Genomic DNA, 26,925 nt, shown 5'->3' with positions numbered 1-26,925 from the left:
AAGTACTTCCTGTCGTGGTGCCATGTGCCAGAGCAGAGCTGACTAATTGTGGGAGGATTCAAAGGGAGGGCTTACCTTGATTGTGATTGGCTAAACCCCCCTCCCATGACATTATATAGAGTTTGATTCCTGACTGGCTCATTGGAGCAACACATTTTTTAAAAATTGAAACAGGCCAGGGAGAGAGAAGAAATATTTTCTTCACTTCTGGGGGATCATTCCATGTTTACTGTTGGAAAACCTCTAGAAAGTGAATTTTGCACAATATGACCCCTTTAAGTTATCTATTAGAATTCTATTTTTAGTACAGACACTTGTGAAAGTAGTATATTATCATTTTTACTAATATCACTCCCAGTGCTCATTTTTAAATCCAGTAAGTCTTTCAATTAGCTCCTTCACCGCACCTGACTCCGAACGATTCTCTTCTCTGTTTTAATGATTTATTTTCTCATCCTCCCTCACACAGCTCAGAGCAAGACAAGGCAGGCTGGATTAAAGTACGTTAATCCACAATTTTTTTTGACTGACTGACTGACTCGCCTTGAAAGAAAATTCACATTTCACGTCATTATTCTTTCACAGGCTTTCCAGGAGACCATTGAGATCTTCAATCAAAAAAATGAATCGTTTAAGAACGCATTGAAAGATGCAGAAGAAGTCTCGGTCAGTGTTTCATCAAGATCCGTTCCAAGCGAGGATATTTTGCCTGTTCTGTCGTACAGAGTATTTATTTATATTTGTCCTTCGCAGAAAGCCGAGCTGGGTAAGAGAGCCCCTCGGTGGATCCGTGACAATGAAGTGACGATGTGCATGAAGTGCAGGGAGCCGTTTAACGCCATCACGCGGCGGAGACACCACTGCAGAGCCTGCGGCTACGTGAGTATTGTTATGTTCGTTATATGACCTCGTATTGAAGATCTGCGTCATCGTGCCTCACCTTCTGCTCAGTCTGCCGCTGCCTGGTGGGATAAAATTGATCTCTGACGTCAGTCGGCTAAAGCGCCGTCACCACCAGAAGTAACAAATAAATAACATCTATAATATTTAGATTCCTTTTGTGTTTTGATACATAGTTACAGTTATTCCGTACAAAACTTTGTTTCAATCAACTTATTATTATTTGTAACCTCAATGTTCTTTATCGCTCTTTTATCTGATTTCCTTCCATTTTTATTTTCTGCTTTCGTCACAAGTCACAACCTGCTGAAGAAATGTCTGCAGATTTATTCCTCATTGCAGGATAAAGATTATACAATAAGTAGTCCCTGCAGGATTTGCATGTCAGGACCAAAGGAAACATTTTCCCCCCTATAAATAAAATCAACTTATGTAACTTGCTGTATTAATAAACCTGTCGTAATGATTTTTGCACCATCTGTTATAACTACCTATCTGGTATACAAGAGCATTTCTCCGTACATCTGGTGCAGGAAAATGACGCATTAAATGATGCGACATGAGCAATGATTGCGGGAACGTATGAATTGTGTTTAATGTAGATGACATTTTGTCTTCTTGTTGCAGGTGGTTTGCTGGAAGTGCTCAGACAATAAGGTGGCGCTTGAGTACGACGGCTTCAAGCAGAACAAAGTCTGCAAAGACTGCTACGCTATCTTGAAGGGCGAGGGCGTGGCCGAGGGCAGAAAGAAGGGCATCCTCGAGGTGACGTTCGTTTCAGTTCAGCTTAAAACCTCCACACGCAGGAAGATTCTGTAAAGTCCACACAGAAATTATATATTCAGTTAACGTGCAACTCATTCATTATATGAACATTCTTATTGAAATACTCTAAAACTCATTTTAGTTCATGGTTCTTGTAACCAATAGTGTATTTACATTTTGGCAATAGTTTTTGATCAAATATTATATGATTTAATAAAAAAAACGTTTCTTTAATCCTTTTAAAATATGATTGTTGATTAAATGTCCTGTCACATTTAATTTTGGGTATTTCTTAAAATCCAGCCACATGGATTTCACAAATGTTTAAAAAAAAGCTAAAACGTAGAGAAACCTATTGAAAAAGAATTAAATTTTTTAAATTAAGGGGAAAAAAGAAAAAGTAATGATGCCAATAATTCAAATATAATCATTCATGTCTGTATTCCATCATTATATTTGTGCTTCAACTATCAAAGGTAGCAAATAATCAAATTTATTAACTTTATTGCTGCTTTATTACCTTAATGGCATGTTATTGTGTGAGTAGCTTTAAATGTTATTAAATCATTGCATTCTTTTTGGTGTGTGTATATGATGCGGAGCTGTTCTGACATGTGCGTGTTCTTGCCGTGCAGATCGAGGCGGGTCAGTTCACAGACAGCAGCATCATGTGTGGCTTCCTGCAGTATTCCGAGAAGAGCAAGCCTTGGCAGAGGGTTTGGTGTGTCATCCCCGAGAAGGAGTGCCTGGTGCTCTACCTCTACGGAGCTCCGCAGGTTAAAAAAAAACAACAACAACAAAAAACGGGGAAACAGAGCAGAGGTGATGCTTAACCAGATGCTTTCAATTGATCGCGATTGTTTCCTTGTGTCCAGGACGTGAAGGCCCACTGCACCATCCCCCTCCTGGGTTACTCTGTGGACGACGGCGCCCGGCCCACAGACCCGCCGGCCACCTTCCGCCTCTCGCAGTCCAAGTCCGTCCACAGCTTCGCCGCGGACACGGAGGAGGTCAAGCTGCGCTGGCTGAAGGTGATCCGGGTGGCCGTGTTGGGAGACGTGCCGGAGCGCCCCGAGGCCAACGGCAGCGCCTCCAGCATGTCGGACAACAACAACACACAAGAGGCCGGAACCAACGGCACATAAGGGCACGTTTTCCACAAACTGGGGGATTTTTTTTTTTTTTTTCTACACGCAAACTGCTGTCTGTGGTTATGAGAGAGAGAGAGAGAGAGAGAGAGAGAGAGAGAGAGAGATGGGGCTGCATGTACATTAGATACAAATCCTCCCTTCTGACCTCGAAGCCAAATGTTTTAAGGACGAACGTGGAAACGTTTTGCTGGATAAGCTGCTTTTTCTTCTTTTTTGCCTGGATTTCCCTCGATGGGTCTCTACTCGAGCCGTGCTGGATTACTAACAGACACTTCTGGTACAATCAACACTAGAGCAGAGGAGCCTCACGATACATCGACCTCCCATTAATAACTGAAAGTCAGTCTCCATGGATCAGAGACAGTCACCCAGCACCCTGATGAAGATGTGAATCATCCAAACTAAGGCTACTGGTTCTGTAATTATGTGTACCTGTATAGTAACACCTTTTTTCTTTTTTTTTCTTTTTTTTAAAAGAAACTGTTGTTTTTATGTACAGAAATTAGTCACAAGCTTTGTTTCTATAAGATAGAAAACAAGTATAGGTATAATATAAAGTATTTACAGTATTCCCTGTTATCGTTGCTTGAGAAGAAGGTTCAAAAATTGTAATCAAGTGGCTGAGCAATGGTGATCTTATCCACTCCTGTTTCCTCTATGAGAAATTCATCTGGTAATATAGTTTGTTCTCCTTTAAGTTGAGCGACAAAGAAGGATTCACTCTTTATTTTGGTGCAAAATATACAATTTTCCAGAAGAATAATTAATGCGAATAGGCAGTGTGACCCAATCTGGAAGCATTAAATAACGATCATGTATTACCGGTACTTTATTAGTAAATTTCCTGTTTAACATGCATTTAAATGTGGGGCGTCAAATGCATTTTCCAACCGTAGTTTCATTAAAATGGGCTTAAATGTCGAGTTTGTAGTCATTCTCTGTAGTAATTGCTTGGATTCGCCAAAATATAGACGTTCGCAACTCGTATACTCACCGTCTCAACAAAGGAAAAAGTTTAAATTTATACGGTTATTATGGCGCTATTCCAAGATGAAAAATGAGCTGCATGTGGCCACTGAACCAAAATGTGTTCCACACCCCCGATTTAAATAATGACAAATCCATTTTAAGTGGACAAATATTTGAATGAAGTTAACATGACTTTAGTTTCCTAATCTAGGGTCTCAACCTCCCAGTTGCTCAGGTCAGGAAGAGCATTCGACGTAGAACTTGTGCCAAATCAAGCATTCGGATCACACGAGCCGCTGTGTCGACCCGGGAAGAGGCCAGAACACTGTCCGACCGTCATTTCCTTTTCATTGATTGTTACTCTAAATTGCAAAAAAAAAAAGAAAAGTCCCAAGAACAACATGGTTTTTACATTCAGGAGCTTCAGAGACTAAAGTTTCTGGAAAGGGAGTCAAGCAGAGGATCATCATCACGTTTGCCGGGCAGAAGTTTCTGTTTCCAAGCAGATGCAGCACAATCAGGCAAAGCAAGCTGGTGCGACCAATGTATATGTGTTTTTAATGCTGTAATTAATTTTATTATTTAAAGTAATTTATAGAGTATGATGAGCATGATCTGTTATAACGTAGCACAAATTTGTTCCTGGCTGTCGACTAAGAAGTGCTTCTGTTAGATTTTTTTTTGTCATTTTCTGAGAGCCATCAATGTTTTTTTTTTTTTTTGTTTTTTAATCCACTAACCTGTGAAGCATCACAGAATCCAGTTGTAGTACTGGAAGGACTGTTGGGGAGGAGGAGGAGGAGGGGGTGTGCCTATATTTTCCACAGTGTGCTCAACACTGGTGCTTACCAGGGTCACAACTTTCAACTCTTTCTCCTCTCTGGTATTCAAAGAAATAAAAACAAACAAGAGCACAAAAGTTCAATCGGTCAGATCTGAATATGCATCCTTTTTTTTTTTTGTCGTTGTCCTCTCAACTCTCCAAATTCCGAAGAAAAAATATGCACTTTACGGCTTAAAGAAAGTGTACCTTCAAATACAATAAAATCCAATTATTTGGTATAAGACTGATCTTTTCTTTTCAGGCCCGTCTCAAATCTCCAGAGCCCTTTTTTTTTTTTTTACTTATTTTGATGCAAACTTCACAGCAGATGTCTTTTGTTGTTGTTTTGTTTCCTCTTGCTTGATTCGCACAATGAGTAAATCCAGCTTTAGCTGGTTCATTTTAAATATCTTGCACATTTTTGTTTACAGTGGCTGAAGTACCTTGGGTTGAAGTCTTCATAAAATGTCTCAAGACAGTTGAATTGAAATGTTATGTTTCACCTCCTAAGAGCTAAAGAGGCTGAGGTGACACGTGTTAAAGAACTAACATAATTAAAAGGTCTTGCAGGTTTGGTGAGAGAAACCAGAGAAGTGACAGATTTAGAAAATGTTTATTTTCACAAAAGAAAAGGAAAAGTTATGAGATCAAACAAAAATATCAAATATGCCTTACAAGTAAAAAGATGCAAATGGAGGGTGTCTTAAGACAGTCTTTGATGCATTTGTCTTAGCTTTTGGACTGTCGCAGCAGGCCACGGAGCCGGCGCACCAGAGCCTGGATAAATGTGTATCGAGAGCGGACCTGGCTGTACAAGCCCTCAACCTCCAGCAGCTTCCTCTGCAGAGCTTCTCCGAATCCCGCAGCCATGTCGCTCTTCAACTGCAGGGGGGGGGGGGGGGGGCAATGCAGAGACATCATGCGTCGATAAAAACAATGTGCCAACATGCACACACAGCAGTTTAGAGTGTTTCTTACCAGGTCCAGGTCTTGCTGGCTGACTCTGGACAGGCCGAGTCCTCGGCTTCCACTGGATTGCAGGCCACTAAAAGCATCTGAGGAAAACATATATTAAATCAGGAGTTTCGTAATAAAGGCCCGTGGGCCAAAATCGCAATACTACAATGTGTAACAACTGTTTTGTTTAGTGAAACTATTGACGTATACTCTGCACCACGACAAAAAAAACAACCTTTTGAAGGTTAAATTTAAAGGTTATTATGGCACAATTTTACACGTTCAGTCCACTCACCCGCTTCACTGTAATGTGTTTTAAATCAAATGAACCAACAAGTTCATGTTTGTACCAGAATATGTTGGGGGGGAAAAACCCTGTGAAATCAAACCGTTTTTACAAACCGCCTTTAATAATAATACTAAAGTTTAAAAAGGCTCCATGGTGAAGCTGTAAAGTGCTTCAAAATAATTAACTCCTTCGACGTGCCATTAGTGGCATTTAAAAATGTTCCAAAAAATTAATTGGTATCAAACTAAACTGATAAAAAGGATCATTTCAAAAACTTAACTACGAGTTCAAGCAGATCATAGTTAATGAGAGGAAGCTGCATTTACAAGCAGAGGTTTGTTGTTAAAGACAAAATGAGCCAAGTCTGTGTTCTCCCAACTTTTTCTCACCATTTGTCAGTCGTGATCTGTATAAACTGGCTCCAGGCAACAGGGAGTCCTTGGGGTCGGAGGGAGTATGATGCAGAAGGTAATACTCCAGGTGACGCCACAGCACAAATAAACACGTCTCAATGACATCTGAGGAGGAAACTGGTCAAGGGGTTTCACGACAAGAACTCTCAAGACGGTCGTTTGTTCTCAAGCAGGAAAAGAAACACGGACAGGGCGTTCAGTTTTGGGTGTAATGTGATGAAAAACCACATATTTAGTGCAATTTGCCGGGTGAAGAATAAAAGGATACAAGAGCACAACGCAAGCAGCTTGGCTCTGTTGTTGATGAGCTGGACGAGACGTCTCTTAGCCAGCAGGCTCCTCTGGACGGAGGAGATTTTCTCCACGCCTCCCGGGCCGGACACCAGGCCCTGGCACAACTACAGAGAAGAAGTCTGTGGTTAAGGCCGAAGACAAAGTATGGCAGAGCCAGGAGGCGACAGGAAATTAAGAATATATGACTACGGCAACATAATACTCTCAGAAGAATCCTTTTTGATTAAAAACCGACAGCAACATTGATGCTTTGTTGACAGCTTTATTTATATTTCCTCCAAAAAGCAATTCAATGTCTCTGATTATCATCAATGGTACTAAAAAGGTCCAATTAATGAGCTCTGATCGCTTTGAAATGAAGCTGAATTATTGTGTGGTTACCTCCTTGAGCTCGTCTGGAGGCAGCTGATCCAGGCTCTGTAGCTTGCCCAGGCTCTGTCGGTGACTTTGGTGGAATCGGAAGAAATCTGCGGCGCTGTTCTTCAGCAGGTACAGGATCAGGCCCAAGCTCGGGACTTGGGAGTAAGCCATTGAAGGCAGGGCTGAGGGGAGATCTTACAAAGGAGGAAAAACAGCCAGGATTCAGTTTGATATCCACCGAAGTGGGTAAGAGATGCTGAAGAAAATCCGAAGAGCCTCAAGAGAGTCTGGATTTCATTATCAGAAGGACAAATGCAGTGAAGGGAGGAAGAAACGCCACCAGCTTTACAAGAACATGAGTCAAACCCTTTTCTTTTTAAGTACGGACAGAATATCACCGACCTGTGCGCCCCCCGTCCCTGCCAGCTGGCTCGCTGCCGGACGGGCTGAAGAGGCAGATGCTGAACTGCGCCTGGGTGGAACTCTGGAGAAGAAGGGTCTGGCAATACTCCATGATGTTGGCACACACCTAGGACGGAGGACAGCATGGCGCACATCAACAAACGATGCAGCACGGATCAATTACCCAGACCGCGTCGACAACGGCATGTACTTATTTCTGCTTTTGACGGAAAACCAATCAAGAGAGTGCGCAAGCGCAGTATTCATGGAAGTACTATTGTCGGACCTGTTGCATGGCCACCTCCATCTCTTCCCGTCGTTCCGCAGACTCTCCGGGTGCAGAGATCTCGGCCTGCTTCAGCAACCTCTCTCGCTCGCTTCCTGCCAGGCGGCCGAGCAGGGACAGACACAGGCGCTGGAAGAAAGCAGACGTATTGCAAAGTGTGCCGTCACTCAGCTGAAAACAGAAATCGGAGCCTGAGGAGGGGCTGAAGAAGTGAGACGCTCCCAACATGATGTGGAATCAAGAAGAAAGATTGTCTCACCTGGAATCTGTTGATGTGTCCCTGGAACTCCATCAGAGCGGCACTGTTGACTTCACCACCCATTTCAAGAGCACCTGAGAGAGAAAGTAGTAAAGAGGAAACCAATACTATTCTTTTAATTTACATGTTCTGTCTGGTGGGATTGTTTTGATTCTGTTTTTGTTTTTTTTCATACCTGGCAGAGCAGTTTTACTGATGATGCCAGTGAGCAAAGAGAGTTCCTGCAAAGCTCCCATACTGAGCTCCTGGCATCGCAACAAGGCCTGGATGGTGTCTGCGTGGACAATCAGCCACTGGAGGACCTAAGTTCATATAAACGGGTGTATTCACATCACTTACTTTCAAACAACACTTTATATTCCTTGAAAACTATTGACACAGTGCTTTGAGAAGAATCAACAAAACACCTGTATCGTACATAATACAACCAAAATCAAGGTCTTATTTAGCATTTATATTATCAAAACATAATCTATTAGTAGCAATATCAGTTTGAGAGCTGTTTACCTGTGCTGCCCCCTGCTGGTGATTTATGGAGGTTGATGTCAGGATCACTTGAAAGAGCCTCAAGGTCGGCAACAGGATCTGCCTGTAGCGATCAAGAGGACTGGGGATGAAGCCTGATGGGTCCCTCATCAACCTGCAGAACAGAGAAGCATAATGCAAATATGAAGAACACTAATGTACGTTTTAAAAGAGATCCTCGGGACAGGTTAAAAGAAGTTAAGGGTACCAGGAAGCGAGACGCTGCATCTTATGTTCTTGATTTTACTACTGAAATATCGAGGATCACACTGCATACTGTCTGAACTGTAACTAAATGGTGGGATCAGTGTAGCAACTGTTTCTGCAGAAATTTTGGCGCCACTTTCTCGCCGCATACCGGTGTGCGTCGCTGTCGGGCACCATGTCAAACACCTGACACTCCATGAGCTGAGCCACCAGTCCACAACGCAGCAGCTCCACAGCTCCCTCGCCCGTCTTTGCCACACGAGTCAACAGAGCCTGAAGAAACAATGACGTGTCAAAGTCATGCGCTTCCTCCTGCGGAGCCTTTTGACGTACATCACGGGCCAGTTAGAGAAATACATGCATGGATCCACAATCTTTAATCACCATTTTGCTTTCGTAGATGTAGAGTGGCTTGAGGAGAGGTGGCTGAGGTGTGAGCATCGTCTGCAGGGCAGCGTCGTCCTGTCTCAGGCTCTCCACTAACGAGCGCAGGTAGCCACTGTTACATACGTACAGCAACCACTGGTTCTGGCGGTCGATTGACAGGATCCGGTCCAGCACGGCCAGTGCCAGCATCTGACAGACGAGGAGAGATGGAGAGGATGAAAAAAAATGCATATAAAACATGCATATTGGTCAACAAAAATGCCTGATTTTAATGTATAATTAAAAGAAACTGGTAAAATGTACATTTTATCCTGTCGCTAGTCAATAGTGTGAGCCTGAAAACAAACCGTATCCACACGGTACTTCTTAAACTTTGGATCTTACTCGGCTGATTTCATGGCCATCGCAGGCATCCCGACACACGACCTCCATGAGAGCTTTCCCGTAGCTCTCAATGATGGCGAGGTTCTCTCTTTGCAGTTTGGAGAAACCGTCTTCAGGGGCAGTGAGGCGTTCCCACATTGCTTTCCCTGTAAAATCAAATGTGCTCAGATGGCAACTCAAAAAAAATCTACAAACTGTTTATCTGGAATAATGCACAAGAAGATTTAATCATCAGCACATAAACAGCAAGTATTTTATTCATACACTTAAAAGGCGACCCTGATAATAAGATAGCTCCTGTTTTTACAAATCTCATACCTGCAAAAACTTTTTGTTGAACTAATCTTGTGTTTTTAAAACCCTTTAATACTATATAAACATGAAATTATAAAGCTAAATTATCCACAACATATTCAAAGCTCATGGCTCTCGCCATTGTAATTTCTGTGTTGTACCTGTCTGCAGAGTGTCTGGTTCTTCAGGTTTCTGAGCGATTTGAAGGTAGTACAGCAGAGAGCCGTACAGGTGAGCACGCAGACGCTGGTATCCACCTCCTAAAAGCGTTAAAAAAAACAACAACAATGGAAATCTGTTCTGACAGCAGTTTATCCTCGTGACATATACCAGAAAACAAACATTTGTCTGTGAATTAAAAGGGGATTTTTTATTAACCACTGACCGGTACAGAGGATGAAGTCAAGCAGCTTGCGGAGAATCAGGTGCAGGGCAGAGTTGGCAATGGAGGCAAATCCAGACGACGCTTCCAGTCCCTCCCCTTGCTGCTGCTCGGACAGCACCGACTGACTGAGGTGAGCCGTCAGAGTGAAGACCGCCCCCGCAACAATGGGCATCAATTCTCCTGCTGCATCCTCGGACAGCACCTAAACAATAAACGGCAACACTGGAATTCACTCTGGAGCACAACTTCCTGTCAAGTTAAGTTTTTGAATGGCAACATCTAATTTAGAGCTAGACTGGCAAACTTGTCCAGCGTGTTCAACAACCCAGAGTTGGATATTGAAGCGTCTTAATGACCTTGTCATGCAGGTCCAGTAGGAGGTCTCTGATGATGAGCTGCCTGTCATCAGCTGGAATGAGATCAGCAGGGCAGGCTGTGAGCAGAGTCTCCACCAGGCTTCTCCAGGACTGCAACGCGTGACGCTTTGCACTCAGGCTTCGACGGACGTGGTTCCGTTCCACCACTTGTTGCAGGATGGAGTTCACCTCCTGTCAACACGTTCAGACATTGGATCACTCTGCGTTTTACTACAAACTGAAGCAACCGGCTGAAAGCAGTGATAAACTCACTTCCATTAATAAGGGTCTCTGTCCGATTGCTGCCATTCCTTGAAGCGCATTCACCTCAGCAACTAATACTCTGTGAAGCAACTGGAAAGATGGGGGGGGAAAAAATGTACAAATGTTACAAGAAATCGTGGAGGATTGCACTAAAAAAAGCATTAAAAATAAAACGACAGAAAGAAATTGCACATTGATCTCCAAACCTACCTTCACGTTGCACACAGTGTGTCCTTGCTCATTGACGTGCTCACAGTTGGAGATCACCTGTTCTATCTGAGTGCGCTCAAAGAAGTCCAGCTGCAGCAGTTCAGGCATGTCCTGACTGAAATCAATCGCGTCCAGCACACTCAGCAACTTCCTGCGCACTGTTAGGACAAATCAAAAAAACTATTTGATTTAACTCTTTCAGATCTCATCATTTGAACTGAATGCAGACTGACGCGTCACAAACCTTTAGAAACTGTGTCAAAATGCAGAAACCCAGTGACTGATCTGGTCTCTTCTTCCATGCCCGACTCCCCGTCCACTGAAGAGATAATATAGGAGGTGTTTATGCACAGACAATGATGAGATATGTCATGAAATCCTGATGACTACGAGTCCTCCTGAAACGGTTTACAAAGCGAATAGTACATATATCTATAAAATTACTCACAGCACAGGCGAGTGACACACTTGTATATAAATAGTTACAGAATGCTTTAGGGGGGTTAATTTAAAAACATCAGGTACCTGCATGCTGAGCATGTGGCTGGTCGTCCAGGAGGAGGCTGACGAGACGCTGCGTATGCGAGCGCTGGCGGTTCAGCGAAGTCACTCTTAGCTCGATTGCAGCCGTTTTCATGAGCCAAGACATTTGGGACAAGGCAGCAATCTGGTTACCTGAGTAAATCCGAGATTTAAAGAAGGTTAATGGTTAAGGTTAATGGTAAATAGTTTCTAAAGTGAAAGTAGCAAGTTGAGCAAAGGATTTCTGCACTCACCGCTCAGAATGAAGGGGAGGTGTTGCAAGTGAGAAAACAAAAAGTCCTGGCTGGTCCTCAAATAGCGCATGGTGGGTCCAGATGTGTCGGGGCAGGCGCACAGCTGGTAGATCACCTAAGAGAGGAAGCCAAGACGCACTTAAACAAGGTTCGTACTAAATTCACAGTAGTGTCGCGCTTGTTATTACCTGATAACAGAGCTCAGCCAGATGTGGGGCCTGCTGTGTAAGTGTAGGTCCTGACCTCTTCTCGGTTCCTCTCTGCAGCAGACTCAGGATTGCATGCAGGCAGCTACGTGGACATCCCAACACTCCTGTAATAGGCAGACACAGTTAGGAGATACATGTTTAATTCAGACCAGTGACTAATACATGTTGCTAAAAAAAAAAAAAAAAACCCTAACCTGGGTCCTGAAGATTGGTCGAGGACACAGATTTCTTGACTTCATAGCCCAGAAGGTAAAGTGCCAGATTCGGCGCCTTCAATTCCAAAGAGGTGATGAGCAGGTTGAGGATGTGGATTTGAGTTTCGTGTCGGATTCTTGCCACCTTCTTAGGTTGCTCCAAGTCTGAAAATCCAGTTTTGGTGTAAATACAGAAGCCAGGTTTGAGTGTGACAACTGGATAAAGATTTTACCGGAACAGAATCAAGGCTTCTCAGCTGAAAACGTTTTTTCTCACCGTCTCCCTTCGCCGTTCCCTCCTCTGCCTCCTCATTATCCAGACACTCCACAAAACCAGCCATAAGTTTGTCACTCACAGTCTGTTAGACAGAGACACATAATGATTTCAACTTCAAACACAAAAGAGTCTTGTTCTTTTCTATATAAGCATAAGACAGTGAAATGTTGACTTATACACAAATATACCAAAACTGTTTTTCTCAGACCTGCTCATGTAATTCTGATAGATTTATTTTTAAGCAAATCTATATCAACTCTTCATTGTGTGAATTAAGAAACAAGCAGGAGAGGCATGCTTAACTAGTTAAAAATATTTATACCTGGTCATGTGTGAAATCCCCCACCAGTCTCGTTTGAATGTTGGGGTAGTTGGCAATGCGACGCAGAATCTTGGCACTCTGGAAACCGGCCTCTGGGTTTGAGCTGCTGTGGCACAGATATCTGCAAGAGACAAAAAAAAAAAAAAAAAAAAAAAAAGAGAGTCCAAACCAAGGTATTTAGACCTTTCAAAGACTCAAAACACAACTTACACTGACTTAACATGAACCACGTTCTACCACTTACCTGGCAATATTGACGATGTGATCGGCCCTTCGGGTTTGGGGACTAACACCCTGGAGGAGTTGCTCGAGGGGAGAAACCAGTAAGGAGGCCTGGCTCTCCCTCAGGAGGTCCATGAACATCACCTCCTTCTGCAGAGCCAAGTCCAGGAGGCACAGGCAGTGCAACACTGCCGACTCCAAGTGTTTTTTACCTACGAAGGAGGAACGGTGTCGCATGTTATCAGAACAGCCACATACGCGCATACAAGCAGTCTGTTTCTGACAGCAGCAGCAGCGTATGCTTGCTCACCGGGGAAGGGTGCATAGGTGTCCAGCTGGCGCACACCCTCCTCCAGCAGGCTGAGGCAGAGTGCCAGCATGGGCGAGTCATTGAGCAGGTGGAACATGATGCTGTGGCCGGGGGGCTTGTGGGCAGGGACCTGCTCTCCCTGGAGCTCCACCACCTCCTGGATGAAGTCGGACGGCTGGGGCTCGTAGTTCCGCAGTAGCTTGTGGAACACTTCCAGCACCGAGTCCGCGACCTCCCACTGAGAGAGGACAAGGCGTATGAATATATGCACGCCCAAGGTACACGGCTGCACCTCAATAACGGGGAGAGGACGGCACCTTCTCTGCCGGGCGACGATACGCTCGGGTGGGGAAGGGGAGGAACACGGAGTCTCGCAAGAAGTTGAGGTAGGGCTGAAAGCCTGGAACCCGGAGTCCGGCGCCCAAATTGACAGGCAGGCTGCTCTCGACCAGTGTGCTGATCAGGTGACAGAAGCCCCGCGTCAGTGGATACTCTTCGCAGCTCGACTCGATCTCATTCAGCTCAACCTAGGCACAAGAAAGGCATTTAGAGTTCATCATCTGGACAGAGTTTTACTATCGCCATGGCAACAGATTTGTGTTACATTTAAAAATAATCTAACTATATTACTCTTCTATCGAGCAGACAGCACCTGGAGTTTGTCTCACGCCCGGACAGTTTTGCGCTAGTACAAAACTGATTATATGTCAGTACAAGAAGCTCCAGACAATCGATGATGCAGTTCACCAGTGTTGTTTTCTTAAAAAGGGAATAGTGCAAGAGCTTTTTTTCTCCTACAGAAAATCATTTAAACACAAATCCAACTAAATTCCTGTCTCCATTTGTTCAGATTATTAACATCAATAAACGTCATCCTCCTTGTGATCAATCCTATTTAATTTCACCACAGAAAAATGAAAAAATATATATAATCCAGACAGCTTTTGCAACTAATTATCCTTTCTGGAAGAGTGAAGAGAAAACAGAACTGGAACATACTGTGGAAAAAAATAAAACTTCAGTGTTTCGCTAACGTAACAAACTCACCTCTATTCCTGCAGCTTGTCTTTGTCCTGTGGCTCGTACTGTCTGAAGGATCTGTGGTACAAACAAAAGAAAACCTTAACCTCAAACAAAACAACAGTCTGCAAAAGACCATATAAAAACACTATAAACCATCAAGAAATAAGATAAGTAAAAAGCTTATATTGATTTAGTGATAAAATAGCAAGGCTCTTCTAAAATGTGAAAAAAAAAAGACTTCAGAAAATCTGATATGCTGTGACTGACATGTTTAATATAAAAAAGAACCATAGAGGAAAAGCCATCAGAGATTGAATTATAAGAAAAATTGATGACAAAGTCAAGCCACCTTAGCCTTTAATCTAATATTAAACAGGTGTGTGGTTCATGTATATATTGTAACTAAAACTACTGTCCTGTACCTGTGTGTACTCTAGCGACTGCCAGAGTGAAGCGGCGATCTCAGGTGACTTCCCAAAGGCTGCCAGGCAGAGCAAGAGCTCGGCCTTCAGGATGGGAGGAACGCTGCACTGCAGCAGCCCCAGCATCACGACAACCGGGGCCCACTGTGGGTGCTCACACAATGCCAGTCGAGCATTTTCACTCTAGAGAGGAAGAAAGGGGTAAACACTTCCGTTTTATTTGGATTTCACACCACGAGTAAGAAGAACCACCTTCATTGTGACCTACCCATGTGATGATGCTTGTGAGTAATTCCAAAAATGAAGTTAGTCCTTCCAGCTCTCTTTGGGTGATGCCCCTAAGAGGTGGGTGGCGGTACTGGGCTGCGTCCGGATTTGGGAAGTCTCGTCGGAGGTTTTCGTGGTAAAGCATGAGAGATTGAAAAAAATGCTCCCAAGAAACTGGACTTCCAGAGACGCCTTGGATGTTGTCACCTGCACATGTGTACAGGGAGTTAGTGGGAGGTTGATTGGGAAAAAAAAAAAACTTGATATCAACTGATTAGTGAGTGAGTTTTGATATGGTAAAGTACGTGATCTTACTGTGTGTGGCTCCATTGGTTTTCAGGAGACTGAAGCAGTAGTGAGCGCACTGAGGCCCGTTGGCGAGGCCTTTCAGCATTCGAAGGTAGGAGATGTAGAGGGTGGAGGGCAGAAGGTCGCCCATCTGACGAACAAACTTGGCCAGAACAACCTAATTCAAAGCAGAGGAAAGCGTTTTTAAATGAAGGGTACTTCATCTTTTCTAATCACCTTCTTGCAGTGACAAATTGTGAGCCTCACTTGTTTATGTGGGGGGCGCTGTAGGGCCATTCCCAGGTAGGACCCCTGCAGGGAGGTGTGTTGGAGCGACTCTGTGGGACACCAGAATTCAAGACCAAGCTCCAGCCCAAAGGGATCTTTACTGTAAAATTCTCCAATCTGAAAAACACAATAGTGTCAAACTTAAATTAGGATGTCAAGCAATTCAGTGTCTCCACCCCACCCAAAAAAATACATTTACGTTTAAAAGTTAAAAGGACTATATGTGCACATATGGTCATGCAGGTCAACAGACTGACCAGGATCATAAGATGGTCCAGGTCCTTGCGCAGTGATGATGGAAGCTCACTGCCCATCTGGAGGGACATGTGTACCAGTCGGGCATCCTCATCTGCACGGTTCCGAAGCTGCTTCACCTGTGCAAGTGTGTCATGAACAATTAAATAATGAATAAAAAAAACTTGATAAAGGCAATAGACGGACAAAATAATTGTTAACTTGATTAAACGCTGACCTTCATTGGCATTAGTGCCAGAAAGTCTGTGATGAGTGAATGGAGGCGCCGGATGTAAAACTCTTCTTGGGAAAAACCGTCACATCCCAGCATGCCCTCCTTCATAAACAGGAAGACGTCGCCCAGGAGAGCCTGGTCAGCCAGAGCCTCATCTGCCTCTGTGAACTCAACCAGGGCTGTACAGTACGCAAGCCACACAACAAAACACAGGCAATTATTTACATTGAGTGGCGAGCAATGTTGAATACTTATTCAAACACATAGAAGGGGAAATCTAATGCAGATCAAAGATCTACATTCCTTACCGGAGCCCTGCGGTAGCTGAGAGAGAACTCTCAAAGACAGAGCCCAGGCCAGTCGACACACAGCCTGGAGTCCTGGAAGCTTCCAGGGTTGACCATCCATCAGACGATTGTGTATTGCAGACACATACTGCCTCTCAGTCAACAGCGGCAACGCTTGGAGGAGATCTGACATAGGAGAACAAACAATTGAGTGTTATATTAAGACAAGAAGCAATTATAAATGCATGCTTTTAACATGCATTCACCTTCTCTATCTTCAGTCCCTTGCTCTATGAAGCTGACATCCAAGCAGTAGAGCAGCGACATAACCAGAGCCAGGTTCACACTGTCCAGGGATCCGTCGGCTTGAGCCGTCACCGTCTCCAGATGCCCAATGAGAGCCAGGGTGTCGTCTTTAGTCAACGGCGACTGGCAGGTCCATGAAAATAGACTGTCTGCTAGTGCTTGTCGGCATTCTTTGATGAGGTCTGAAACCTGTTGAGACAGAGGGAATTAGACATCCAGATTTGTAGAATTGCACTACAAACGTGGAAATATAAGCAATTCCATGTTTTGTTTTTAGCTTTTTCTTTCTCCCACCTCCTTCCTGTGTTTTTCATTGCCCAGGCCACGCTCCTTCTGCAGCCGTTCAAACTCACGCGTCACATTTATTTCCGACACCAAGGTGAGAATGCGTTTAGTCAGACCCTGGCTCATCAGCTCATCTGTAAAACGTGTTGTCAAAGCTACCAGCTCCCCACTAAATGAGACGGGGGGAAAAACAAATGACAGCACACATCAGCATTAAACCCACAAAGTAAAAAGAAACAGGACAGTAGCATGTACATCATGAGACTATTCTAAAGTAAAAGTAATTTTCTGAATAACCGACTTGTACATTACATAATCACAAAATTACCTGAGATCAAGGGTGAAGGTTTTGCCTTGGCGTGACTGGATGAGCGACCGTAGAGAGTTGGCCATACAAAGCTTCCCATCCCAGTAGAGCAAAACGCCAACTAAGCCTCGAGTAAGACCCGGAAAATATGGCTGCTGTTGTTCACCTGCAGAAACGCGAGTACAACAGATTGTCAAATAAGACAAACATAAGACAAACCAGAAAGACAAACCAGAAAGAGAAGAGCATCATAAACGATTAAAAATTATTTAATTTGTGCTCACTTTACCTGCAAGCAAGAGCTCCAAGGCTGACAATTCTCCGATGTCAAACAGATCACTGAGGATGAAGGCCTCTGTCAGAAGCTGCTCTGGAAGGAGCCGTGATCCTTGCTGACCTTGGATGGCGATGCCATCTGTGCTGGCTTTGCGCACTTTTTCCCTTTGCTCTGCACTTTTAGGCTGCATTGAGGAGAGTCTGATGTTATTGATTTGACGGGCACAACGTACAATGACTGGCACATTGTTTTTGTCTCCATCACGGAGAACAGATGATAGAAGGAAACCCTTCAAAATGTTTGCAAAAGCACTGCACTCATAATCATGCCTCACCGGGTTTTTAAAGAGTGACAGAAAGTGCGGTTTGTGTTTCTTCAGTTGCAGGTCCAGCAGGTGGACGCTCTCGGGCTGTCTCCTCAGCACCGCTCCGTCCACCGTCTCCCATAGCTCCTTCAGTGGCCCCCACAGACTGGCTCCTGGTGAGAAAACAACTTTCTAAATTATCATCTCTAATTGATGTTATTATCATGCTACTTTCTGTTGACCACACATATTGCCACTGAACATCCCATATATAATACACAACATCCTGTTTTGGGCCCTAATTCAATCTTGGTCATTGGCAAAAGCTTAACAACATATCAATATTACATCAATAAAGACACAAGTAAAACTTCAGATGTCACAATAGATAGGATTTATTTACTCAAATAATCTTAATCATTAGACTTGGGTGGATCCAAGCTGTTTCAAGGACAAAAATTCATACAAAACTGCAGCAACAGCTCTGTGGATGTATCAAATGTTGTCTTGGTCTCTGCTTGTGTTTACATTATGAACTTTTAAACTGCAACTGTGAGCAAGCAATGCAAACAGCTGGAGTCCATGTGCAAAAGAAACACCGTCTAAGGGATAGTTAACAGATTATTATTAGCTCGATGTGACCAACAATGTCTATTGATACTAATTGTCTAAATCAGAGGTCCTCTTTTTTCAGTGTGTACCAACCGAGAAAATGTATACCTCTATTGAGGATTATTTTATTTCCAGATTCCACTGTACAAAGCTTTATAACAAAACAGTGTGAACTCCTCATTATGTATTCATACAGAGTTCAAATCATATCGAATCAGATCAAGTATGCACACACGTAGGGGAATGATGTTATTCAGGCTGACATTGAAACAAAGCGATATTATATATGATATATTCAACTATACAGTTTGTGATTAATTTCATGAGAGCTTGCGTACCACGGGTGGTACATGCAACATGGCTTAAGAATCAAGAGTGTAAATTGTACACATCAACTACTATTTCACAGCAACCATTTGTTTGTACTGGGATAGTGGCATTACATGCTACAAACTATTCATCAAAAGCAGCTGTTTGATAAGATTCCTGATGACAACAGACCAACTGATGGGAGTCAAATGAAGGGAGGAATTAGCAAACACTAGTACAATCACATATCACTTTGTTTATTTGTAAGTGATAAGTTTCGGTTTTACTTTGACGTCAAACAGTGCCGACAGATTTTGGAATTAAAAAAGAGCCACGGTGTACCGTGGCTTTAGATTTAAAGGTGAAAACCAGGTGAATTGTGTTTACTGTGTTAGTAAGCACTTGAATCTTTAACCTAACGTTTCAATGGCATGGGCTGGGCTAGGCTAACTTAGCCGCACAGCTCCATGTGCTTAAAAGAACAAGGCAATAAACAACACCTTCGGAAACAAAACAAATCTATCTTGTCTTGTTAGTACATTCACGAATGACAAAAACGTAATTTGATAACTAAAAGAAAAAGAAAAGCGCAGTTACCTGAATTTACCGCCATCTGTGCCGCCATGATCCACTCAGAAAACTATGACATGCGGGCTCCCAGGTTTTTGCCGGTATAGAATTTAACATCACTGACTCTCTATCAGTAGTTTTTTATTTTATGTTATGAAATGACAGTCATAAATTCAAAATATGTAATTAGCTTTTAAATCCAGACGAGAACCTAAATATGGTGTGCTCTGTTCATTTTTCAGGCAATGTATTTGGACGCCCAGCAGAGCCAACGCAAGTTTGTAGACGAGAATGGGAATTGAAGTTTTCTCTGCTGTAAAAACAAAACAAAAGAACAAAACATTGTTCTGTCTATTAAGGTTGCACAATATATATTAATAATTTGTTTCCGATTAGTTTTATATTTTTTACGATGATAATAATATTTACCAAGCCGAAACAAGTTATTAAAAACAAACGGCACCATAGTCGTTTCACGAGGTTTTGGTCGGTCCTGTTTTAACGTTACACCAAGATGTCCATGCCAGTGTAATGTGACCGCTGTCACGAAAAATATTGTAATTTGTCACCTATTGTCATCATCGTGAAGTAGAGGAATAGAAGGTCTATTGATGTTTTAACTGCCAGCATGGCTCGGGTTGTGAAAGTGTTCCGTACATTGCGGAACCACTGGAAGAAGTCCACAGTCGCTGTGTGTGTCCTTTCCTACGGGGGGTACTGGCTCTATGGTAAACATTGGTAGGTATCGAGGATTGTTAAATATCGACGGTTCTGACAGATGTTAGTCTAAATCGTGTGCCTTGTATATTTTCAGTGACAATGTTCTGCGCAGAGAGGCTTGTCTGGTGGCCAGGGTGAGGCATCACGTACCATTTCCTTAAGCTTTCTTTGGCTACACTTTTTTCTAATCTTTATTGTCTCATCCAGGAATATGGACGTCAATTGATAGCACCTCAGGAGCGACTGAGGAAAGCAACTGTGATTCTAAACCCTGCAGCTTGCAGTGGGTGAGAATAACACGTATAGAACTCCTCCATACGAAACAATCCTACCTGAACTCCAGATGACTGATCTGCATCGTTGTCTTTTCAGGAAAGCCAACAATCTGTTTGAGAAAAACGCCGCTCCTCTTTTACAGCTGGCAGGTGTCGAAGTTACAATAGTCAAGGTAAATTAATCTTCTGTTTCCCCTTGGCTTATATTAGTCACAGCCCTGGGGTGGATCACTGAGCTTGTCCTCATGTTTACATGTTGTTTACATGTGTTCCTCTGCAGACTGATTATGAAGGCCAGGCTAAAAAGCTGATGGAGCTTATGGAGCAAACAGACATATTGATCGTGGCCGGTGGGGATGGCACGGTGCAAGAAGTCATCACGGGTTTACTTCGACGGTCTGATCAAGTAGGTGAAATGCATTCATGATGTTGATCAGTTCAGCTTTTTTTTGTTGGCAATTGGTATTACAGCAAAGAATGAGACATTAAAAAAAGCGTATAAAAACATTCATGGCATACACTATTTAAATATCCAAGAAGGGGAGATAATACAGTCTGTTGAAACAACACCAGTCGTAGAAGAATTGTAAAATAAACTTTATCAAAAAGCCAGCTCCAAAAGCCTATCAGCTATGAAATGCAAGATCGGTGAAGCGCTATCAAGTTCCTGCCTACCTGTGAACAGCCGCATAATATCAAATTAAGTTCCCCTGGAAACTGGAACTCAGCATGTAAGGGCTGATGTGTCTTTGTCTGGCAATTTATTAGAAGTTTTAGAATGTCCTTACTATTTAACTGACTGATTTACTGATTCTTTCCATGAAAAACGGACTCATTAAATCACGATAATTCCAAACTGATTCACTAATTCACTCAGTGGATTTCTGTCTCACAACCTTTTTTTCTTAAAAGATAAATTCCTTCTATCCTTCACTCTCTGATGTATTATTGCAAATGCGAAATGAGTGTGTGTACGTTTTCTGACCATAGGACGTCTTCAGTAATACACCTATTGGATTTATTCCACTTGGTTCACGGAATTCATTGAGTCCAAGCCTTCATCTCCTCGCTGACAACAAGGTCAAGTAAGTGACCCATCAAGATCCACATTTTGTCATTGAATGCCAACGTGGTCAACCATTCTAACATGTGTTTCACTCAGAGAATAAACAGAGCGCCTGTGTGTCTCATTCATTTTCCAGGGACATCACATCGGCAACACTGTCCATTCTAAAAGGAGAAACTGTACCCCTGGATGTGTTACAAATAAAAGTAAGATATGTATAGTAAAAAAGTAAAATATGTATAGCCTTATTTAATGAAATGCCGAGATTTATGTTTGCTTAGTGTCAGACTAGATTGGCAACTTCAATGGAGCGCTCATAGAAGATGGCAAGATGGATATTTTTGTTTGATTTAAAAAAAAAAAAAAAAAAAGTGACCCACCAAACTGTATCTTTCAATCTATCAAATGGCGTATTTTTGTGTTGTGTTCTTGTTTTAGTAAATCATGGTTTTGCACACAGAAGGCCAAGTTTGATCTGTACTTGTGTTTTTCTGTTTGTTTTTTGTAGGGAGAGAAGGAGCAGCCAGTCTTTGCTCTGATGGGGCTGCGTTGGGGAGCTTTTAGAGACGTGGCTGCAACAATCAGCAAGTAAGATCATTTGGTTTTACCTGTCGGGATGAAAACTTCCATAGCCCTACCAAATATAAGAGTGATGACCCTAAACTGTGTCCCCACAGATATTGGTACCTGGGACCATTGAAGACAAACGCAGCACATTGGTTCAGCACACTAAGGGTATTGTTGCTTTTATTTCCCCGAGTATGCTCAAGATTATCTATTATGTTAAACTGAAAATATCAAGCAATCTGACCTCCAGTGTATGTTTTCGGGTGTAAAAAAAGTTTGACATTTGCTCCATTTGTTTTGTAGAGAAATATCAATATAAAGCACATACTTCTTCCATTAAAGGTAGAAGTTATTGGCTCAAAAAATTCAGATGAAGAGGTTTAAAAACTCATTCGAATTGCGGATGAACTCAGTCATGACTTGTGTTTTTTAAAGTTTAATACTTTACATGTTGTAAAATAACTTATAAAATGTGCCCAACGTACCCACAAAATACTAGTTGTGATGATCCATTTATATCCAAATAGTTTCACGTCTCCACAGAAATACATGTTTTTTTAAGCATTAATACATGCACAATTATGTCATATTGATCAACTTAATGGGTGCCAAAAGATCACTAGATGTCATTTTGACATAGCTGTATTTCATGTATTAATTTTTTTTCTGCTGCAAGAACATTTACAAGATGAGATATGATATTCTTTATTGTCCCCTCGGGGGAAAGTTGTCGTGAGTGCTGCCCAACTGCAGCAGAGACTAGTAATACACCATAGCACACTGACAACCATAATCAATAGGAGTTACGTGCACACGCATACTAAAGAGTCTGACATGTCAGATGTCAACTACAAAGCTTATTCACACATTTGTAATCGTCCTTCGTGAATTTTCCTTTCGTGTATGCAATGTACTGCACAGTATGTTGACGCAGGTGAGTTTTAGTAGCAGTCCAGCCAGCCTACAACCGTTACCTCTTCTTCTAAATTCTCTAAAGGAGTGGCCTCTGATCCGGGAAGTCTCCGTGTCCTACTTGGCTCCGACTCTCCGGCCCCCTGACCTGCCTCCTCACAAACCCCCCAGGCCAAATCTGCTCCACCGCATCATCCGCAGACTGAAGAACCACTGGAATCCCCCAGTCGAGGGTGAGTGCTTTTTGTGAATGTGATGACACTTTAATCACAGCACCGCGGTGGTGTGAAGCAGTCGGGCATTTCCGTTAGCTTGCGGTGTCGACGTGTGTTCGCTCAGAGCCTCCAAAAGTGGAAGAGCCGGAGAAGTGGGAAGATCAGCAGCTGTCAACGTTGGAGCTCTTCATTCAGACACACAACCAAAACCCAGTGCAGAAGGTCAGTATGCCAAGTTTATAATGTCACTTTTCGCATAAAATCTTATACTCAGCCCGTTTTTTTTTTGTTGTTTTTTTTTCTTTAAATTGCAGCGCATAAATGACTCTTTGATGATCTGTGCCGAGCCGAATGACTTGACTGTGGGTGAATTTATCACCGTCGGGTACGTAGAAGCAGATTTATTTATTGGCCTACTTTGCATTTCTTTTTTTTTATATTTTCACAGTTTTTGTTGATTTAAAAACAAAACTTTTTTTCCAACTTCACTGTAGTAAGAAAAAAGAAGACGACCCAACTTTATTCACGAAAGCTGCCACAAAACTGGAAGCCGGTGCTTGTCAGCTGCAGTTACCACAGGTAACCGAGTTGCCTTTAAACGATTTCATGTCTCACTGTGTCACAGCGCCACAAATGGAGTCTATTTTCAGGATTGTGCAACTCCTCACCAGGCTCATTTCCAAATTGGGAGTCTCTGCTGTGACATTTAACTTTGTGCTTCGATCCTACAGGGCACCTCCGGCTTCTACAACATCGACAACGAGGAGTACGAGGCCATGCCTGTGGAGGTAAGGCTGTTGCCACGGAAACTCCGCTTCTTCATCAGCGCAGAGCGCCGAGAGCAGCTCCTCGCACAGACGCAGTAATGAGGAGACAGAAACCCCCAGGAAGGCAAAGAACAGCAGGACAAGAACTGATTTGAGGGAAAACAACAAACACTGGGCCGGGTTCTGCCGAACCCATGGACCTGTGCCTCGGCAGCAATCTCTCTGTAATTACATGTATTGCATTTACTCATGTTATATTGAGAAGATTATGTCATAGGCTGCTGTACATGAAAGGATCAAGGCTTGTTTTCGAAGCCAGCGCAGGTTGTCTCACACTATGTTTACTATTCACAGCTTAATAATCACAACCGGTCAATAAAAGTGGCGTCCAGGTCATTACAACCTGTTTTGACATCTAGACACATGAAGTCTGATTTAGACTGAGTTCATCCTTACTTCCACGCGTGGTAAAACCTTGCAGAAGAACAAAGAGGGGGGGGGGGGGGGGGGGGGTTATGTGGATATCGGTGAGTAAATAAAGAAGACTGTGCGCGAGGCGTCTGGATGTGTCGCCGGCGTGCAATCAGGATTTTTGGCACACTGCTCGGCGAGTCTGGGTCTGATCTGACAGATGGTGCAGGAAGCAAATCTCCAGGATTAAGCTGCTGGCTTCACATGTTGAGTTGGTTGGAAAAAGACACAAGGATGCACAAGGTGTAATCGTGGTTTCTTAAATTGTGGAATAAAACTTCTCGAGCAAATATCGAAGTGTCATTGAGCAATGTGATTACTCTTTACCTTCTTGCAATACTTTTGAAATGTTCCTCAATTCCAGGCTTGGTAACATAACGCCGACTATTAGCTGAGGGAATCAGTATTATAATGAACTACATGGATGGATGTTTTCAGAAAATCTTCCTGAAATATCACTTCGGTGTTAATTTATTCTAATAGTTGCTTCACAATGATTATAGTATTGCTCTTACAGCTGGCTTTCGTTTTCTAATAAACTCCACTCCCCATGCTTAATATACCATCAGTAGTTTTTCTCTTTTTCTCCCAGATCCACACGACATGAAAATCACCCCGATCAACCTGCAACAGGTTTTTGAAAAATTACATTCCAATTCCATTTATTTTTACATTCATAACAAACTAAAAAAGTTTAATCATGTTTTCAAAAAAATTTAGTTTTCTAATTTTATGGAGTCATAATTGTTCAGGTATTGTATTTTTGATTTTTATGAATACACTTAAAAATAAAAGGTTTGAGGTGATTCAATCTATAATCTAAAAAATACTAAATTTTTTATTGTTTATGAAGGTGCAACTGCAAGTGTTTGTCTCAGTGTCAACGATGAAGGGACTTATTGATGTAATCATGGTTTATCAATACTATCAGTTGTGGTCTTGTAACTTTTTTGTTTTGACATTTGTGATCAATAACCTCAAGCCATGAAAAAAAGACAATTAGAATCCTTATGAATCCTGATTTTGCAAAGTCATAGTTGCTCAAAGCTTACATTGGTAATTACTCAGTAGATGTCAAATATCTGTAATATAAAACATTTATTTGGACTCGTTTGTGACATGAAGTGTCATTTTTCTGATGAAGTTGTACAGTCTTTACTCATTTACAGAGGTTGATTACTAGTAGTTACACTTTCTCCATTGTATTCTGGTTGGTTAGAGTCTTAAGTAGCAGTAAAAGCCACCAGGGCAGAGAGCAGAGTGGATTTGTTAGGGTTGCAATGAGATTAGATAACACTTAAACCGCATCAATGTTTTATTGTTTTACAATGGCAGTATAGTGAAACTGACAGTTGCTCATGCTATTGAGTTCATTTGAATATTACCGACATCTCTTACAGTGTTTCACATGAGGAAAAGGTGAATACTCTGGATTCACACCCAAAACAGAAAACGGTTACACTACTCGGATGTGATGGTTGTGTGTGTGTGTGTGTGTGTGCAATACTTCTGCTGTCTCTGACATTCAGTAGAGTGACACGCTGTACAAAACAGTTTGTTTAGATAATGCTGGTACACACCTGTGAGAGGCTCCACAAAGAAGGCATTTTTATACAGTGGTGTGTGTGGTGTACATTCACATTCATGTTTAACACATATCCGTTAAAAAAAAAAAACAAATGCCGTTGGAGGAAAACGCGACACAGACCAGGTGGAGTCGACAGGTTTCACTGGAGACATGTCCTTAATCTGCTGAGCAAATAGTGTTGACGCACGTACAGAAACGAGTCGGTCACTTTTGTTGTAAGAAGCTGGAAAAAGGTCACATCATTAAGGCCCCATTTAAAAGAAAAAAGAAAAGATAAACTGTTCATTTCACCCATTTATATATTTCTCTTCATAATTTATCAAACCATTTCGAGGTCAATAAATAAAAACCCTCTCATGCCCTAATTTCTATCATGTGAAATTGACCGTGAAAAAACATGAACACATTTTAAAAATACTTGGTGTTTTAGCTTGCATCGGGGGGGGGGGGCTGAAAGGAAGGTTGAGGAACCGCCGCCTCAAATTTAAACAAGGCAAACATCAACGTCATGTGTTCCAACATGGAACAAATTATTACTGCGATTGGCAACGGGATGGACGAACTGAAAGCGCTCTTGCCAGCACTGTTCAAAAGACACGTTTGGCCCGTCTCTAAAGCTGGACTCCAGTCAATGAGCCTGTGAAGAAAAGGGGACTTGAGAGAAACCCTCGGCTGAAACAGAGAGGAGTTAAAGCTTCTCCTCAGCTCCCGTCAGGACGTCAACAGATCTCCCCCACACACACACACAAAAAAAGTAGAAAAAAAGTACACAAAGAGACCTTTGTCATGAAAACAGACAAGCGGAGAGGATCTCTTTGAAGCCGAGTGACATATAAACAGCTCTATTGAAGACTTTTCATTCAGAGATATACAAGCCTCCCACCATTTGCAGCGAAAAGCCCCTTTGCTCTATGACTATTGGTTTCGACTGATTTAAATCAGAAACAAAGCATATTAAGTACAGTTAAGCAAGGGACTGTGTGCATCAGGAGATAGTCCAGTGGTGGACACGGTGCAGCATTCACCATAACATATGTGTTATAAAGTCACATTCATTGAAAATTCCTCCACCAATTACACCCAAAAAAAAAAAAGGCTACAATGTGTAAGAAAGAAGATCGCATTGGTTACGTTTGTCAG

At 42.5% G+C, this 26,925-nt stretch overlaps 3 protein-coding genes across 4 annotated transcripts in view; 2 read left to right on the top strand and 1 right to left on the bottom strand.

Moving 5' to 3' along the window:
- Positions 1 to 4,838, top strand: part of fgd4a (FYVE, RhoGEF and PH domain containing 4a) — a 49,890-nt gene extending 45,052 nt beyond the window's left edge. For both annotated transcript variants that reach the window (XM_080505588.1, XM_080505589.1), the window contains exons 13-18: positions 470 to 500; positions 586 to 666; positions 754 to 879; positions 1,528 to 1,665; positions 2,301 to 2,441; positions 2,541 to 4,838. In XM_080505588.1, the coding sequence (XP_080361714.1) occupies positions 470 to 500; positions 586 to 666; positions 754 to 879; positions 1,528 to 1,665; positions 2,301 to 2,441; positions 2,541 to 2,810 (787 nt within the window). In that variant the 3' untranslated portion in view covers positions 2,811 to 4,838. The remainder of the gene's footprint in view (positions 1 to 469; positions 501 to 585; positions 667 to 753; positions 880 to 1,527; positions 1,666 to 2,300; positions 2,442 to 2,540) is intronic.
- A 447-nt stretch (positions 4,839 to 5,285) lies between these two features.
- Positions 5,286 to 17,551, bottom strand: nup205 (nucleoporin 205). Its single transcript, XM_080505239.1, has 40 exons — positions 17,422 to 17,551; positions 17,154 to 17,298; positions 16,835 to 16,994; positions 16,501 to 16,729; positions 16,256 to 16,420; positions 15,951 to 16,126; positions 15,736 to 15,852; positions 15,458 to 15,595; positions 15,218 to 15,368; positions 14,904 to 15,109; positions 14,636 to 14,818; positions 14,238 to 14,288; positions 13,508 to 13,717; positions 13,191 to 13,428; positions 12,903 to 13,092; positions 12,659 to 12,779; positions 12,337 to 12,418; positions 12,060 to 12,224; positions 11,845 to 11,969; positions 11,657 to 11,771; positions 11,406 to 11,555; positions 11,125 to 11,199; positions 10,881 to 11,038; positions 10,680 to 10,760; positions 10,407 to 10,598; positions 10,051 to 10,252; positions 9,827 to 9,925; positions 9,372 to 9,517; positions 8,985 to 9,176; positions 8,752 to 8,873; positions 8,376 to 8,508; positions 8,044 to 8,170; positions 7,869 to 7,942; positions 7,610 to 7,738; positions 7,324 to 7,450; positions 6,943 to 7,115; positions 6,536 to 6,665; positions 6,244 to 6,372; positions 5,587 to 5,663; positions 5,286 to 5,490 (listed from the first exon to the last, which is right to left on the bottom strand). The coding sequence occupies exons 2-40, from the start codon at positions 17,216 to 17,218 to the stop codon at positions 5,338 to 5,340; spliced, it is 5,556 nt and encodes a 1,851-aa protein (XP_080361365.1). The 5' UTR covers positions 17,219 to 17,298; positions 17,422 to 17,551; the 3' UTR covers positions 5,286 to 5,337.
- A 2,180-nt stretch (positions 17,552 to 19,731) lies between these two features.
- Positions 19,732 to 24,204, top strand: agk (acylglycerol kinase). Its single transcript, XM_080504354.1, has 14 exons — positions 19,732 to 19,942; positions 20,019 to 20,058; positions 20,132 to 20,211; positions 20,297 to 20,372; positions 20,480 to 20,605; positions 21,190 to 21,284; positions 21,402 to 21,471; positions 21,774 to 21,853; positions 21,943 to 22,000; positions 22,830 to 22,977; positions 23,084 to 23,181; positions 23,274 to 23,344; positions 23,454 to 23,538; positions 23,691 to 24,204. The coding sequence occupies exons 1-14, from the start codon at positions 19,833 to 19,835 to the stop codon at positions 23,823 to 23,825; spliced, it is 1,272 nt and encodes a 423-aa protein (XP_080360480.1). The 5' UTR covers positions 19,732 to 19,832; the 3' UTR covers positions 23,826 to 24,204.
- The last annotated feature ends 2,721 nt before the right edge of the window (positions 24,205 to 26,925 follow it).

This window comes from Blennius ocellaris (genome assembly GCF_963422515.1).
Source record: "Blennius ocellaris genome assembly, chromosome: 11".
Taxonomy (NCBI): Eukaryota; Metazoa; Chordata; class Actinopteri; order Blenniiformes; family Blenniidae; genus Blennius; species Blennius ocellaris.
The sequence above is the reverse complement of the archived record's forward strand: the minus strand, read 5'-3'. Positions and strand labels throughout refer to the sequence as shown.